The sequence below is a fragment of the Syngnathoides biaculeatus genome, chromosome 1 (genome assembly GCF_019802595.1).
Source record: "Syngnathoides biaculeatus isolate LvHL_M chromosome 1, ASM1980259v1, whole genome shotgun sequence".
NCBI classification, from domain to species: Eukaryota; Metazoa; Chordata; class Actinopteri; order Syngnathiformes; family Syngnathidae; genus Syngnathoides; species Syngnathoides biaculeatus.
In genome coordinates, this window is record NC_084640.1 from 10030774 (window position 1) to 10047263 (window position 16490).

Consider the following 16490-nt stretch of genomic DNA (forward strand, 5'->3'; position numbering starts at 1 on the left):
TACCATTTATCAACCAACGATCACTTTAGCTATCATCTGCAATCATAACTATCATACAGCCATCCTCTCTGCCTACCATCATTTTCTTATCATCCATCCTTCCTTCTATCCTCTGTCACTTCCTATATCCCCCCTTTACCCATCATCCATCCACTGTCCACCCATCCATCTATTGTCATTCTATCATACTTTCTCAATTATCAACGCAGTTTTCATACACAACTTACACTATCTGTCCTTAGATTGTGCAGTTGTACCTAATGCAATATCTAGTAACAGTAAAAATGTGCACTGAACTGTGGTACTGAATGCGCAAGTCTGGTGTGGTGGAGAAATAAGTAAGAATAGTACAGAACATGTACATCGTAGGTGTGTCAGAAGAATTTAAGGTGGAGGTGGGACTGCATCAGGGATCCACACTGAGCTCCTTCCTGTTTGCGGTAGTAATAGATGGGCTGACAGATGGGGTGAGACTGGAATCCTCTTGGACCATGATGTTCGCAGATGATATTGTTATCTGCAGTGAAAGCAGGGAGCATGCGGAGGAACTATTAGAAAAATGGAGGTACGCACTGGAAAGCAGAGGAATGAAGATTAGCTGAAGTAAAATAGCATATGTGCTTGAAAGAGAGGGGCGGAGGAGGATGAGTGAAGCTCCAGGGAGAAGAGATGGCGAGGGTGGATGACTTCAAATACATGGGGTCAACAATCCAGAGCAATAGAGAGTGTGATAAGGAAGTTAAGAAACGGGTTCAAGCGGGGTGGAACAGTTGGCGGAAGGTGTCTGGTGTTCTATGTGACAGAGGAGTCTCCGCTAGGATGAAGGGCAAAGTCTATAAAACAGTGGCGAGGCCGGTCATGGTGGACGGATTAGAGACGGTGGCACTAAAGAAACAGGAAGCAGAACTGGAGGTAGCAGAAATGAAGATGCTGAGGTTCTCGGTCGGAGTGATTGGATAGGGTTACAAATGAGCTCATTAGAGGGACAGCCAAAGTTGGATGTTTTGGAGATAAGGTTAGAGAGAGCAGACTCCGATGGTTTGGACATGTCCAGAGGCGAGAGAGTGAGTATGTTGGTAGAAGGGTGCTGAGGATGGAGCTGCCAGGCCAAAGAGCTCGAGGAAGACCAAAGAAAACGTGGATGGATGTTGTGAGGGAGTACATGAGAACAGTGGGTGCTAGAAAGGAAGATGCACGAGATAGGCTTAGATGGAAAAAGATGACACGCAGTGGCGACCCCTAATGGGACAAGCCGAAGAAAAAGAACAATCAACATGCAATATAGCAATAGAAAGGGACACTTTACAATTTAGTAGAAGGTGAATTCAGTTTTTCTGTATCCTCTTGCACCTCCTCCTGCCCTCTCTAAATGACTGTGTACATCCGTGACGTCAAACTCCCTCCTCATCCGTTCATGTTGCTGTCGTCGTCAGGTGCTGGCTGCGGACGCTCGGACCGTCGCGTTGAGCCGACGAGCCCTGGTTGATGCAGTTAAGTGTTCTGCGGGAGACGACGCAAACGAAAGGTAAAAAGCAAACACAAGGGCGGAGAAGTAGAAAAAAAAAAGACACAGAACATATAGCGAGGGCAATAAGAAACAATAAAATGGCTAATTTATGGAGAATGTGTACAGAAGGGATGCATATGCAGATTCAGATCTTTTCGAGGTAGCGAGAGACTCGCATGGAGATTCGAGGTTAGACTCGGTGGCCATGTTGGCGAGCAGAACTGGTTTGCAATGCAGCCCCCGAGGCAGTGACAGGAGGGATCTTTCAGGGAGAGCTGAAAGGAGGCCGGGAGCGTGGCTTTTGCCGCTTGGCTTCCTGTCTGGGGCCCGGCTTTTCGCTTTTCAGCCGCCATGTGGGAACCCATTTGCCGTCTGAAGGACCGCTTTCTCTCAGCAGACTGCAGATGAGGGCCGCCGCGGAAGCCAACGCGGCCCCGCAAACGCATTTACACACCGCACGCCCCCTGACCTTCACGTCGCGCACATTACGGACGACGATTTCCATTCCGCCACTCGGATTGCTTTCGCACCTCCGGGCCCACCAGTGAGATGAAAAAAGCAACTTGATGGAGATGCGTATTGACAACATGCGAACAAGAGGGGTGTTGAAATAGAGAAGTCGAGCTGAAAGTTTTTTTTGGGGGGGGACGTCAGCTAAAAAGAGAAGTGTTTACTTAAGAATGAAATGCAGAAAAAAAGATATAAATATTGTTTCCCCGCTATATTATGTTTCATTATTAGAGGCCCACTTGTAATGCCCTCACATCCAGGAAATAGTAGAACACCAAAACACAATAAGTACACATGCACAAGAGCTGCTGTAGGCCACAGCTCACACTCAGACACTCACGCACAGACTCGCTGATGCCAACTCACAAAAAATGATGAAATGTACAGTATTTTATATACATTTTATGCGTGTAGTTTACAGCATACTGGTGATTGGTGGTTTTCGCGTAATGTGGCTAGGTCTGGAACGTATCCCCAATGATAAACGGGGGTTCCCTGTATTTGTGCATAGGATCTTTGTGTCCCACGAGCTTCTGTTTTCACGAGTAAACATGGTGGGGGCAGCAGAGAAAAGCCACATCTCTAAATAGATGTCTGAAAAGGAGAAGTGTGAAGTGGAAGGAGACAAACAGAGACGCAAAGCGAAACAAGCCAGGACGTTATTAATGTTGAGTAATACGAGAGTGACAAACTAATGCCAACGAGAGACCCCAATTCCGCGGTATAAAACACGCAGGAGAGACTTAAAAGGATCCCAGTGAAGAAGAGGCGACATCTTAAAAGGGACAACAACAACAAAAAAAGGAACAGGGTAAGCGGCTTTTGTGCTTGTGTTTAGGATGCAAATATTAAAAATGGCTGTTATCAGATAAGTAAGCGTGTGGAGTGTGTGAGCATGAGCATGCCGGAGACCCCCCCCCCCCCCCTCCTTCCTCCGGCATCCTTCGCTGCGAGGCGAACGGACCATATCACCAGGCCAACAGTTACCTGGCAACCGTAGGCCGAGCACTGCTCTCAGCCTGGACCGCATACTGCTGCTCTGTCGGTGTGCGTTCGCTGGCCACTACATTAGGGAGTCTTGCATAACAATGTGGCTTTTTAATTTTGGCTGTTTGTCATAGAGGTACCTCATTTATTGCGAATAATATTGTGTGGGTAGCTTGCTGGGGTGCATTGCGTCATACCGAGAGCCGTCTAAAAATATTATGACCATCACATGTAAAGCTAAATGAGGCTTGAATATAATACTACTACTGCAAAAATACATATATTGGTAATGTTTGACCATCATACTTTCTTTTACATACTATATTTCATTCTTTACTCATCACCCCTTCCTTGTCATACTTAGGGTTTAGCCTTTTATTCTACCCTTCTTTGTTTTTCACTTATTATTCACTATATATTTGATCATAATTTATTACTTACCCATCATTTTTACCACAGTACATAATTCTTTCAATTACATTTTATCATCACACTATACTGTATTCTGTGGTAATAATTCATTGTCTTTTACGATCATACTTATGTGATATAGCAGTGACCCATCATCTATCCATCCTAATATATCCTTTGTCCATTATCCGTTATTGTTTACCTGTCATACTTTAGTTTTTTACCGTCACATTACATTTTTTCATCCATTATCTTTTACAAATCAAAGTTTATCCTTTACCCATAATCCATTCTTATTATTTTACCAGTCATACCTCACCCTGAAGCGATTATCAATCACCCATTATCGCGATTATGCATCGCACCTTTTACCCATCTTCAGTCATTTTCCCCCCCCATCATTCTTTACACATAATCCATCCATCCCTCCATCAATCCCCATGTAGAACCACTTACAGTATCAATCCAATATGAATACAGTATCCAAAATGTAGCTTCTTAGTTACATTGCAATAAGACTTTAATATATATATTATATATATATATATATATCAAGCAGGCATTAAAACTCGCATTAGTAAATTCAAACATTCAATCCGAGTAGTCGTCTTTAGACTGTTCAGGTGTACACCTGATCTAAGCCATGACCCCGTGACGTTGGGGGGACAAATAGATTATTCATGTATTCATGAGGTCGACGCAGGCAGCCAGTCACAAGACCACCACAGTGATTACCTAAGAGTGCATTGAAAGTGAAGCAAGAGCGTTTCAGCCAGTTACAGCTCAGCTCGTCCCGCTGACGCGACCCAACAGAAGCGGACGCACAGCGCACGTGGCCGGTCGGAGTTCAACGCGATACGATACGAACGCGCTTCAGTCGGCGTCAGCAACCGACTGTGTAACTCAATTCTTTCCTCTTGCTCGTCATTGTCCTCCAAGTGCTGCGTTGTCAAGTGCTTCTGCCCCCGCTGTGGCGTCTCATAATTGTTCATACCAGCCTGGATTTTTGTTCTGCCGCATGTTATGTGCAATTGCCCAAACATTAGTTACACCTTCTAGGGCTTAATAATCGCTTAATTAGATCACTGATTCTAAAAGTGTTGTCCCAGGCTCCCTTGATTGGTATGCGAAAGAATCTCTGAATTCATTTTTTCAAACAGTAGATTATGTTATACTGGCTTAAACTTCAAATTTACTACAGTAAACTATCACCCCGGTAGTTAATAATGATCACGAAATTTAAGCATGGTGTTGATTTTCAAGTGTTTGAGGACCATGCCATAGCTTGGTGAAAAGTTTTGTGGCTTGCAACTCACTAAAAAAAAACAAAAACAAAAAAGCAGTGAATCAACAGTTCCAGTTAAATGTCAGTGTCAAGGCAACTTGCATCCCCGGCTCTTTTTTTCCGCTTTTCCTTTAAACAGAACCAGACCTGTTTCATTTCCTCAATGGGTCCACACTACAGTTTGCATCAGAGCGTGACAGCTGATGTGTAATTCTTTACTGTCCATCCATGAGATACTGGAACACATGCATATGATATTTAATTAAAGAGCTTCTGGAGACTCGGACACTCATTCGATGCGAAGCCACCACTAGTTAATTTAACTTTTTACTCTGCTGTTCAATATCATACTTGACGGGTGGGCAGGCACTCCAAAAGACTCAAGTATTTGTGCACCGTACCAAGAAAAAGTCAATTTTCCATCAAAGGTCCTTTTTATTTTTTAAGATACTACTATTATTTTTGAGTCCTGCTCTCCTGTGTTGTGTTACAGGGTTCCACGGGGTTCAATTTTAGGGCTCTGCTTTTTTTCTGTGTATTTGCTGCTACTGTTGGACAAACCCTCTTGCTGTCCATTTTTTAAACGTACCCTGAAACCCATTTTTATTGCTTAACACGCAGCTCAGCATGAGACTTGCTTTAGTGATTTGTTTTTACAGTTTTGGACTATTGTTTTTTGAAACTATGTTAGAGTTTTATTTGGCTATAGAACTTTGTTGGAGCTGCCGTTGTTTGTGCTATAAAACAAAGCTGTGTTACAAAAGTTGAGTCCAGTTAAATACTATCTTTGTAAAAATAGAATTTGTGAGGGCATTTCATTTGATTTGGAAGAGCTAGGGTGTTGTCACTTTAGCAACTTCTCCCACCCCTTTAGTGAAGCGATGAGCAACATAGTATCCAGTGGTTTCTTGTGGTGTGATGAAAGACTGAAAACCGAGACTCCGTCCAAGCCCAGACTATATGCAACAATATAGCCCGTGTATTACTGTCTTCATACTGGCAAAATATGTAACATTTCTTGCAAGGGGTCTCATTCCACTGTGTATTTGTACCTAATTTTCTGTCTCAGTCTGCTGGTCCATTACGCCTTGCAAACCCTTGATAATATTGGCTCAGAACAAAGCATTAGCACATCGCCGCAGGGTATTAAGTGTGCGGTGCTTGTTATGAAATATCTATAGACTGATGTACAGTGAGGAGCATTAGAGGGGGAGACAAGAGTGTGCATAGCAGACTCTTATTAGGTTACTATAGCCATGTAAACGGATTAAAAGCTCCCGGCGAGCGAGCTAAATGATTCACTGCTGGATTTCCCCCCCCCCCTCGAAGCAAATAGGACTATTAGGCACAAACTCAACATCATTTATGGCCTTTTCCAGAGACAAACGATTGGAAATCAAGGATGTGATTTTTATATTTTCTGGCGGGTTTTGGCGCATTGTGTGCATTTTTTTTTTGTTTTGTTTGCTGTTTCCTCCCGTCCAGGTCACGAGCCATGGGGAACCTCATTAAGGTCCTTGGCAAGGATTTAGAGAACTGTCCTCATTTTTTCCTGGACTTTGAAAGTAAGTAAGAGGTGTGTGTGCGCATGCTTGGGACGTGAGTGCATGTGGGTGTGTTTACACTGTACTGTATGTGTGTGTGTAGTGTGTGTGTGTTTATGTGGAGTAGAGGTGTACTGTGGGAAGCTGCAGGGTGGAGGCACTTTACCGGGTTGCTGATGGTGTAATGGAGTGTTGTTGTGGGTGTTGTTTGTTGTTACAAGACCCTCTCTAGTCCCACTCACTATATTAGGTACACCCGCTCAATCTGATGAAACCCACACCAAGAACCATGGAACACGTTTTGACTTGACAGTTCGGATGGACATTAGGAATACTACTCTTAAATTGCGGGTCAAATGGACCCCTTCTAAAGTTGGGAAAAAAAATACAGCTGAAACATATTTGTAAAATGTATATTGTTTTTTTTAAATAATGACTTAAAAAAAATAAACATCGGGATGTTTTTATTATGATTTGTAATGGATGAAAATGCCAATTGCCGCATTTTTGGTATACCAAAGAAATAAACCTAAGTGGGTTTAGTTAACACTCCCGTTAAGTTGAGGATTATTTTATTAAATTAAAAAAGATGTATTTTTTTCATTTTCTTCTATTGACCGTACTGTATATACGTCTGTTTTTTTCCCCAAGGTATTACAGTAATGGTGGGTAAACATTCAGTGAGTGATTTACCCATTTAACTGTTTTATTTTACACAATTTTTACTAACTCTTAATATATAGTACTGTATATATTTAAGATTTTTTTTTTTTGGCTAAAGATTTTGACATACTGAGTGACCCATGCACAAAGAAACAAACCTTGAAATAAGGCCGTTACTTGGCATCAGTACTCGCCCATCCCAACTAATAAATGCACTAAAATAATTGACTGGTAACTAATGAATACCTCTATGGTTTTCATTGCAATTATGTTATTTTGCTAATGTTGTAACCCCCCCCAAATTCTAATGGGTAAATAGATGAATTATAGACCCAATAAATAAATAAACACAGGTGCAAATATATATAAAGCAAGCGATACGCAAATGTGAGTGGGATTAAAGAAGTTGTGTGTCTATGTTGCCATGCGCCCACCATGCCATCCCAACAGCTCACTCATCCCGCTCCCAAACACACACACACACACACACACACACATGCACATACACACACGTGCACAAGCGCGCACACCGCCCCGACACCCATCCCCTCATCACCCACAGATGTCTCCCCTCTTTCTGTTCCAGGGGGCTCATGGGAAACCTCCTGAAAGTGCTGGCTTGCGCCGAACTTGAGCATGGCCCAATAGTTTTCCTTGACTTTGAACGTGAGACCATCCGCTTCTTATGTTTTGCTTTGTTTTTTTTTTTAATTTGGATCGCTTTTTACTCTGTCGCCTTTTTTTATTTATTTATTCCCCCCACATCATGCATCCAAATGAGCTGACCATCACTGCCTTCAAACCACTCCTTTCTTTCCCACCCAGGATTGACATTTGCAAATCTTTCAGTTTTCTTTTTTTTTTTTTTTTTTAAATTTCGTTCTAAATGTCACAAAAGTTGACAGATGCACAATACCGTCACGGCAAGACAACAATGAGGCTGCACAAGAGCAGCGAATGGCAGTCCTGTGTGGGTTTGTCTTGCTCTGGGATGCCGTTGGCTTAACATAAGAGAGTCCGTCAGCATCCTCCCACCTCCTCATCTGCGTGTGTGTGTGTCTAATCTGTGCTGTGCTAACTAATGTGTGTGAGCGGGATAACAGAAAGTGAGAAAGATGTGGGCAAATGAAACCACTTCTGTCCTCCTTTTCCCCATTTTTCTTTGTCGGGTTCCCCTTTCAACTCAACTTCCCAAAAACAATGTCCATTTCAAAACGGAGTCAAAATTTACAATCACTTCAAAGAGAACAAGCCCCTAATATTTATGCAAAGTGAACAAAACCAATCACAAGGCACATACATAACTGCAATTTTAAGGTGTACCATAAGACTCTGACAAAATAGCAGCATCACTTTCATGAGTCAGTTAAAACAGTGACATTGTTGTGTATTATGAGCAAATATTAGGATTCCTCAGGGGAGGGGAAAGCCGCGGGGTGCAAGAAATAAATGGGTTACCCCCGTTTATTCACCTGAGTCACACGCGACACAGATAGCGCTGGGAAGGCGCGAAAACAAACAGCGGGATGACTCAAGAGGCCTCCTCCATTGTCAGATGCGTTTCCCTCAAATGTTTACTCCCCAACCGCTGTGCGCACACATGGGAACACGATGAGAATAAAGCTGGAGTTGACGGCTTGAGTGCTGCTCACGTGAAAAAAAAGTATTATCTTCACCTTAACTCAAAACCAAGAAAAAAAAATTATGTGAGCGTGGGGAGGGGGCGCGGGCAACTTTACCATTAAGGGCATCATAATTCTTGCTTTGAAAAAGCAAGGCAAAATACGTCAGTGTATATGACAAACAAAACACTGCATAGATTGTTGGCAGACACTGACTCAAGCTGCTCCTACCACAACTGGGAATCACATAATTGAAAATATGATCAACCCAGATTGGAAAATCGAAATTAATTTAAAAAGGAACACATCTTTTTTTTTTTTCATGTCAAACATTCCCCCAAAATTAGGAGAGAACTAAAATCTCTTTTTAAAAGGTATTAAAGCTTATTATAGTGTAGTCGTAGTAACCTAATTAAAAACATTTGTTTTAAATAAATACAAAACAATTATAATTACATAATGATTAATTTTTCAATTAACGTTTTTCTTGCAGATTATGATGCCAAATACTGTATGTGTAACAAATACATAGGGAAGTCTGGGTATCCCTGCTGAAGCTACTTCCCCTGCGACCAGACTGGGAAAAGTGGTAGATAATGGATGGATGGAAATACGGTAGATAATGGATGGATGGAAATACATATTTTTTAAATTAAAAAAAAAGTCGATATACTCACATAGTAAAATAATAAATCAAATAATGCAACAAATAAAAATTACACTTTTCTCTCTCATAAAAACAAAAATAAAATCTGACGGCTAACTTTTTTTTTTTTTTTTAAACAGGTGCAAGAAGAAACTATTTCACATGTAATTGATTCATAAAATATTACAAAAGAAGGACAGCTTTAGTAGCGCAGATGTAATTTGTTCTCTTTTAAGCTTTCAAAGTGGACTACCACGATAACTAATGAATTGTTTTCATTCATTGCATTGGTTACACAAAGGAAATAATTCCCTCTCACAGCAGAACGACTGAGCATGATAATTGGATTTCTAATACTGTACTAATTGTGTTTTTATACACCATATGTATGAATGCTAAGAAGTCTTGACAAATAAGGCTTTTATCTGGTTCTTTAGGGGATATCACCCTTACATCTTTTTCGATTGAAAAAACATGTTTTTACTTCTCCCGTCCCACTCCTTACTTCACACATTCGCTTCCTCCCCATCCTCCTTTCCTCCCTCGCTCCTTCCTTTCCTTCATCTCGTCTCAGACGCCCAGCCCACCGAGGCAGAGACGGCCGTGTGGAACCAGGTCAGCGCCGTGCTGGAGGAGGCCCACGGGATCCTGGCCGAGCTGCAGTCCTATAACGGGGCCGGGCAGGAGATACGAGAAGTAATTGCCGACCGACGACAAAGCGGGCTCAGTGCGGGTGAACGACAAAAGCGTGGAAGTGTAACACGTGCCTGACATCTACCTGTAGGCCATTCAGAACCCAGGTGACCTGGCTCTGCAGGAGAAGGCCTGGAACGCAGTGTGCCCACTTGTGGCCAAACTGAAGCGGTTCTATGAATTCTCACTGCGCCTGGGTGAGTGGAAAAAGACATTTGGTGTCATGTATGCATTTAAAAAAAAAAAACATTTTTTCAAAAGATAAATGCTCACGCAAGGAAAATGCATTTAATGTGACCAAACACAGACACGCTCTCACCCTTTCTCTGGCACTCTCACTCATAGTTTGAGGCTCCCGTTGCTACAGTAACCGTGTCAGCGAGCGAGCAGAGGGAAGCAGTTAGCCTGCCCACCTGCCTCCTCTGCTCTGCCCACTAATAACACGACGAACACAGAACGTCCTGTTCCCACTGTATTGCCCCAACGCTCACCAATTATTCAAGCAACAGTGTTGGCGCTAATGTTTCCATGCATGATTCCGTATGGTTGGTGTCCTTCGCAGGACAAATTAATCCACTCTAGCCCTCTGCCTTGGTAGTAAGGTACTACCAACCTAGGTACCAATGTACCTCCCAAGCTGCTAAGCTAATTAGCTCAACCTTATTCCATCACGCATCGACAGGATCTACTTTCCCAGTGAGTCTCCAGTAAACAAAGAGGTAGCACATCTCTTGTCCAACCAGTCACTTTTTTTTAGCCTCAGCGATCATTGCCGATGGAAATTGGAGGAGGGAGATGGCCCTTTAGAAGAAACACTTCAGTCTGTATTTATAGAAGGCCCCTATCCATTTTTAATGGAGAGGACCGGGTGGGACCCTTTGATTCTTTTTTTTTTTTTTTTTTTTTTTTTTTTTGTTTTTTGTGTGTGTATGAGCCACACAGACAGCCTCTCAGGACCTTGGAGGCAGCAAGCCCATTACAAAGGTTCAATAGTTCTGGATTTCTGGGACACCAATAAGCGAGTAGCAACTCATTTCGTAAGACGCGAGGAACAGAGCAAGAAATACACCTCAAATTCAAGATCCCAAACATCTCGCTACCTAGCTAGCTAGTTACTTACTTTACCTAACACCTAATGATAGCTACTGTATCTACCTCCAGAGCGACTTACCTATACAAAGAGTTAATATCTTTTGGACTACCAAAGCCTACCATCCTACCCAAATGCAGGACTCCAAGACGAGGACATGATCTTCAGTGGGTTTTATGATAAACTAAAGCTGTGCACGACAACACAGTCCAAGAAGGCAGGAACTAAAACACAAGAAACAATGTCCGATAACTATGAGTCAACTAAAGAGCTTAACCAAAAGGGTGACTGGGCTATAATGGTGCAGTGGCGGAATAACCTTGGATGCGGGAAAGCATAGTCAACAAACTGGCAAAAACCAGTGACAAAATTCCAACTTAAATACATTGTCTAATCACAGTGCCTCATGTGACACAGCTGTGACCCGCGACAGGTATCAGAGATGGCAGGCCTCGCCCCTCTTGGCTATGGTCCAGCTTTGCTCCTGACAGTATCTAGCTAACTACCTACCTACCTACCTACATAGGTAAGCTATGCAACATAGCTACCTATCTAGCTAGTTAGCCACTTAGTTACCTCCATCGTTTTGACTAATTAGTTTCTATCACTTTGACAGGTACCTGCCTACCTACTTATTTTGTTTGCGCTACTACGTTAAGTATCCATCCATTTTCTGAGCCGCTTATCCTCACAAGGCTCGCAGGGAGTGCTGGAGCCTGTCCCAGCTGTCAACGGGCAGGAGGCGGGGTACACCCTGAACTGGTTGCTAGGCAATCGCAGGGCACATCAAGACCAACAGCCGTTAACTATGCAACCTACCAAAATATAAAATGTAACTCTGACTCACAGTCTGAGACAGACACTTCATGGCAAGATTGGAGTGTATTGCACCTGGTTGCACAGACGGAGATTAACGTCTTTACGATATTCTTACATCAATTTCTGAACATGATTTACTTTTTTTTTTCTTTTTTGCAGAGAACGCCCTGCGCAGTCTGCTGGAGGCCCTGACGAGCCCCCCCTACGCCCCCATGCAGCACCTGGAACGAGAGCAGGCCCTGGCCAAGCAGTTTGCAGAGATTCTGCATTTTACGCTCAGTTTTGATGAACTCAAAGTGAGAAGTTTCAACGTCTTTTTTTGTGGCTAGTAAAGGGGTTGGGCACCCTACGGCTTAAGTGCCACCCATGCAATCTTAAAAAGAAATAAAACACACGGAGGGACTGCTATGAAAAGCCCCAGAAGCACTTAACCCTCAAATCATCATCATTTAATATTCTGGAATAAAGATTTGTTGTCTGTGTGTGTCCAGATGACAAATCCAGCCATTCAGAACGACTTCAGCTACTACAGGAGGACCATTAGTAGGAACAGGCTGAACAACCAGCAGGTAAAGAAGGGGCCTTGTTCAGTATATTGCTGAAATTAATTGCCCCCACCTCCCATTTACATATTTTTTTAAAAACAATCATAAACATTTATAGACAGTAGGCTTTTTATTCATTTAAATTAAGAATGTAATTGGATCCATTTTTTTCAATCTAGATTTTTAGATTTTAGTATGACCATGATGAGTTATTATTAAACATTTAATTTCAATATGGTAGCATTTTTAATATTTTTTGTAGAATTTAGTGGAGCTATTCACATGAATTGTATTTGTGGAATTTAGTTGATAATCATTTGGTGTTAATTATTTTTAAAATGAGGATTATCTTGTTTTGTATTTATTTAATAGTTTAAAAAAATTAAAGTATTCATCAATCTAGGGTTATTAAAGTTATATCAGAAACTGATTCTATTTTTAAAAGTTGCAATTTTGCTATTTCTGTTTTTTTTTTCCAAAGTGAATATTGAAAATGTCTTTTATTGAATAGGGTTTCACACAAAAGAGGAACTGTAATTAGGTGAACTTTGGCATCCTCCTATTTTGCTGATATTTTGTCGAATATTCCGTAAATATCTGCAACGTCTACTCACCCTTTCACGCGATGGCAAACTTGTCGCAGCTGGAAGCGGAAAACGAGGTCAACAACGAGATGGCCAACCGGATGTCGCTGTTCTACGCCGAGGCCACGCCCATGCTGAAGACCCTGAGCAACGCCACCACCAAGTTCGTCTCAGAGGTGCCGAATGACTTCTCCTCAATATTTTACATTTGTGGCCCAAAATAAATTTTTTGCATATTTCAGATAAAAATTGACAAAATTTAGACAAACAGTCTGGCTGTATACATCATAATCATGTTTTGTGGTGGAAAAAAAAAAACCCAAGGTTCCATGTCAGCTGCCGTTTTTTCAATAATAACATACTAAAAATCATGCATTTCATGACAGTGGCCCTTTAAGTCTAAATGTTGAACTTTGCGTTCTCCAGAACAAGACCTTACCCATCGAGGATACCACAGATTGTCTGAGTACCATGGCCTGCGTGTGTCGTGTCATGCTTGAGACCCCGTGAGTACTTCTTTTTTTCCCTGTACCTCAAGTCTTTCCTACTGAGACACAAAAGCTTCCTAAAACACAGCAAGTTTTTTCGGGGCACTTATTTAATATCCTTGTTAGTTTTTGCCCCCCCCCTATCTGCAACGGACTAATTAATGGTGTACATTTTTCAGGGAGTACCGCTGCCGGTTCACCAACACGGACACCATGTTGTTTTGCATGAGGGTGATGGTGGGCGTCATCATCCTCTACGACCACGTCCACCCAGTCGGGGCCTTCGCCAAGACCTCCAAAATCGACGTGGGTCTTACTTATTGATTTATTCTTTCTTAACACAACACTCTCAAAGCGTGCACTCATTTACTAAACACAGAATTCATTATAATAGACATCAAACGGTAAACAATAGCTTGTACTGTATTATTAAGTACATCGTATATTTCTAATCAACTAAAAAAAATATATATTGCCAAATGTTAAAATATGAAATGGGGGGGGGGGGGATAACTCAAAATGGCGGAAAACTAAACCTCCACTAAAAGGTTTATAATTTCCGAAAGATGCCACAAGATGGGGGCAAAGTGACATTTTTGCCGATATGAAGGGCATCAACTCACTTCAATTTAGTTCCTTTGTGCCATGATACCGCTCATTACTTTAGGCCAAACAAGGAAAGTTTGAATACAGAGATGTTTATATTCCAATACTCTTTTCTTCAAAATATGATGATTTTTATGTCAAGCTGTTTTTATTTTAATCAAAAAAAGAAAAAAACCTTTTCATGTCACCGTTCTAAGTCATTGAATTTTGTTGGAAATAAAATAAAATCGTTTGTAATTAGTTACTAAGCAAGATAGCTAATTACTGTATATTAAATAGACAGATTACAAGTAAAAAAAAAAATCTATAAAAAGCAATATCTACTTTAATCCATTTTTACAGAGCTACTTGTTGTTGCCTCGCATTAGGCAGTGAATGTACTGTATGTAAAACCCAAATAATGATTAATAAAGAGTGGATGTTTATTTTGGAGTTCTACGCTCGCCCCCCGGAGTACTTGTACTCTTCAGGTTTCATCATGAGTTTTGACACAACAATCGAACGGGTCTCTTTTCAAGCCCGAAAGCCGTGTCATTGTTTGGGCTGCCGCCGGCAGTGATGCGGATCGGAAGAATTACTGCTGACCTTTCCTTAAGTGGCTGTCTTGTCCTTGTCCCCCCCCCCCAACCCCCCCACACAGATGAAGGGCTGCATCAAGGTCCTGAAAGAGCAACCCTCCAACAGTGTGGAAGGACTTCTCAATGCACTGAGGTGTGTGTCTCAATGTGTATTGTGTTTTGGAAGACAGTTTATACAGCATGTTTTTTTGGGGGGAAGTGGGGGTGGGGGGAGGGGAATACTGATAAATAAGGTAGCAGTGTTTATCCCTGTGTTTATCTGTTTAAAAATTAATTTAAAAATCTATCAATTAATTAAACTAAAATGGCTGGAGAATGTAGCAAGATTCATAAGACTATTTGCGAATTTAGTAAAATGTGTTTTTAAGAGTTAAGTGTGAAATTACAATTTATTATATAATTGGATTTTATCATTTTACTATTTTTTTTTATTTAGTAGGACTGAAGTCCATTATCTTTATATTAAGTATGATATGCTATAGAAACCACACTGTATTTTGGTTATTATTATTAAGTAGAATATACAGACATTTATGTACAGTTCTTTGAGAATTTGTTAGGATTTTCTACAGAAGCTAAACTGCAGTTAGCTGGACATCATTTATTATAGTAGTTGTATAATTCATCTTATTAAAATTTTGATTTCTTTTTGTCTGGTAGATAATTATTCATTTTTGTTGCATTTGATACAGATTTTTTTTGTTCCAAACTTATTAAATCCTGTGAATGATCTGTTTCTTTGTGCGCCTCTCAGGTATACGACACGACATTTAAATGACGACAGCACCTCCAAACAGATTCGGGCGCTGCTGCAGTGAGCGAGAGAGCCGCGGAGGGGCGTGCACTGCAAAAAGAAAGAAAGGAAGAAAAAAAGGAGTGCAAAACGCCAACGAAAGGGCCCATTTGTTTACGACAAACAACTCCGGATGACCAGAATAATAATAACGCGACGAGGAAAAAAAAGAATTCTATTTATTGTCAGCTGTCCACCATTCTGTCTCTTGTTTTGTAAAGTAAGAAAATAGAGATACAAAAGCCAGAAAAGATATATTTAAAAACAAGCCGCAGATGAAAAAGAAGTAGAATTAATGACAAGAGAGGCCGCTTTTATTGCCAATTTAGGTGCGAATCGATGCTAAGCTGACACTTAATTCCTGCAGTAGTCTTGACAGGTCATTTTTGCACACCCAACTTTTTTTTTTTTTTTTTTTTTTTTGTTCCTTCACTGGGCTGACGTCATAAATGCACCGCGGAGCAATGTGATGGACGCCCTCCGGAGAATTGCTTTCCAACATTTGGAGTGTTGACGATCAGAGCAGTGGAAGGATGAGGTCATTCCTTCCTTTCAATCCATTCCTTCATGTTGCGGGCCTTTACTTGAACAACTGTAGTTGGGTCTTTCTCTCCAGGGGTGCTGATGTGCTTTTCGCTATCACTGTGCTTTACTCGCCATCCAGCTCAGCACTTTGCCACTTTTTTTTTTCTCCCCACCCCAAAAGTCCTAGTTTTCTTTTTAAAGCCTTGCTTTTTCGGGAAAAATTGCGAGGAAGACGTGCGTCACCTGCTTTATTAACCCCCTTGTTCTGTTCGGTTCTCAGGGACAGCAATCATTTGACCCCGGGGCGTTTGGAACTATTCAAAGGGGTCAAGCCCCACAAAAATCATATTTGACATGTTGAATTATCCAAAAGTATCAAAAACAGCAAAAATAAAACCTCTCCCAAAACATCGTTTAGATTGCAATATTAACTTCACTACAATAATTTTAATCAAAGTTTAATCATTTACCTCTCAAAGATTACAATAATGTTCTTGGGTCAATTTGACCAAGGGACATATTGAATTACCCAGAAGTGTCAGAAACTATCTCAAGAATACCAATAAAATGCCGCTTCAATTTCAATATTAACTC

The 16490-nt window shown here is 41.3% G+C and overlaps 2 protein-coding genes across 9 annotated transcripts in view; one reads left to right on the top strand and one right to left on the bottom strand.

Annotated features, from left to right (window-relative positions):
- The first annotated feature begins 1438 nt into the window (after positions 1-1438).
- Positions 1439-16481, top strand: fam49al (family with sequence similarity 49 member A, like). 8 transcript variants are annotated; one of them, XM_061814965.1, is made up of 12 exons: positions 1462-1525; positions 6186-6265; positions 7494-7573; positions 9750-9871; positions 9960-10065; positions 11937-12073; positions 12269-12346; positions 12966-13082; positions 13333-13412; positions 13574-13700; positions 14641-14711; positions 15333-16481. In XM_061814965.1, exons 3-12 carry the CDS (start codon positions 7501-7503, stop codon positions 15394-15396), a joined length of 975 nt encoding a protein of 324 aa, XP_061670949.1. In that variant the 5' UTR covers positions 1462-1525; positions 6186-6265; positions 7494-7500; the 3' UTR covers positions 15397-16481. The 8 variants fall into 8 exon arrangements, with proteins under 8 accessions (XP_061670956.1, XP_061670949.1, XP_061670945.1 ...); XM_061814961.1 differs by lacking the exon at positions 1462-1525 and adding an exon at positions 2667-2828; XM_061814972.1 differs by lacking the exon at positions 6186-6265 and having other exon boundaries at positions 1439-1525.
- trit1 (tRNA isopentenyltransferase 1) overlaps positions 9981-16490 on the bottom strand; it is a 44514-nt gene continuing 38004 nt past the window's right edge. Inside the window, exon 14 of the mRNA XM_061814903.1 lies at positions 9981-10061. The gene's annotated coding sequence lies outside the window, so the exon portion shown is untranslated. The remainder of the gene's footprint in view (positions 10062-16490) is intronic.

Excerpts from the sequence above, each read along its gene's own strand:
- fam49al (XM_061814934.1), top strand. The coding sequence starts at position 9,650 with ATGTTTTTACTTCTCCCGTCCCACTCCTTACTTCACACATTCGCTTCC. Across the intron at positions 9,872-9,959 it reads CCGGGCAGGAGATACGAGAA|GCCATTCAGAACCCAGGTGA; the intron begins GTAATTGCCGAC and ends ATCTACCTGTAG. Across the intron at positions 13,413-13,573 it reads CGTGTCATGCTTGAGACCCC|GGAGTACCGCTGCCGGTTCA; the intron begins GTGAGTACTTCT and ends TACATTTTTCAG.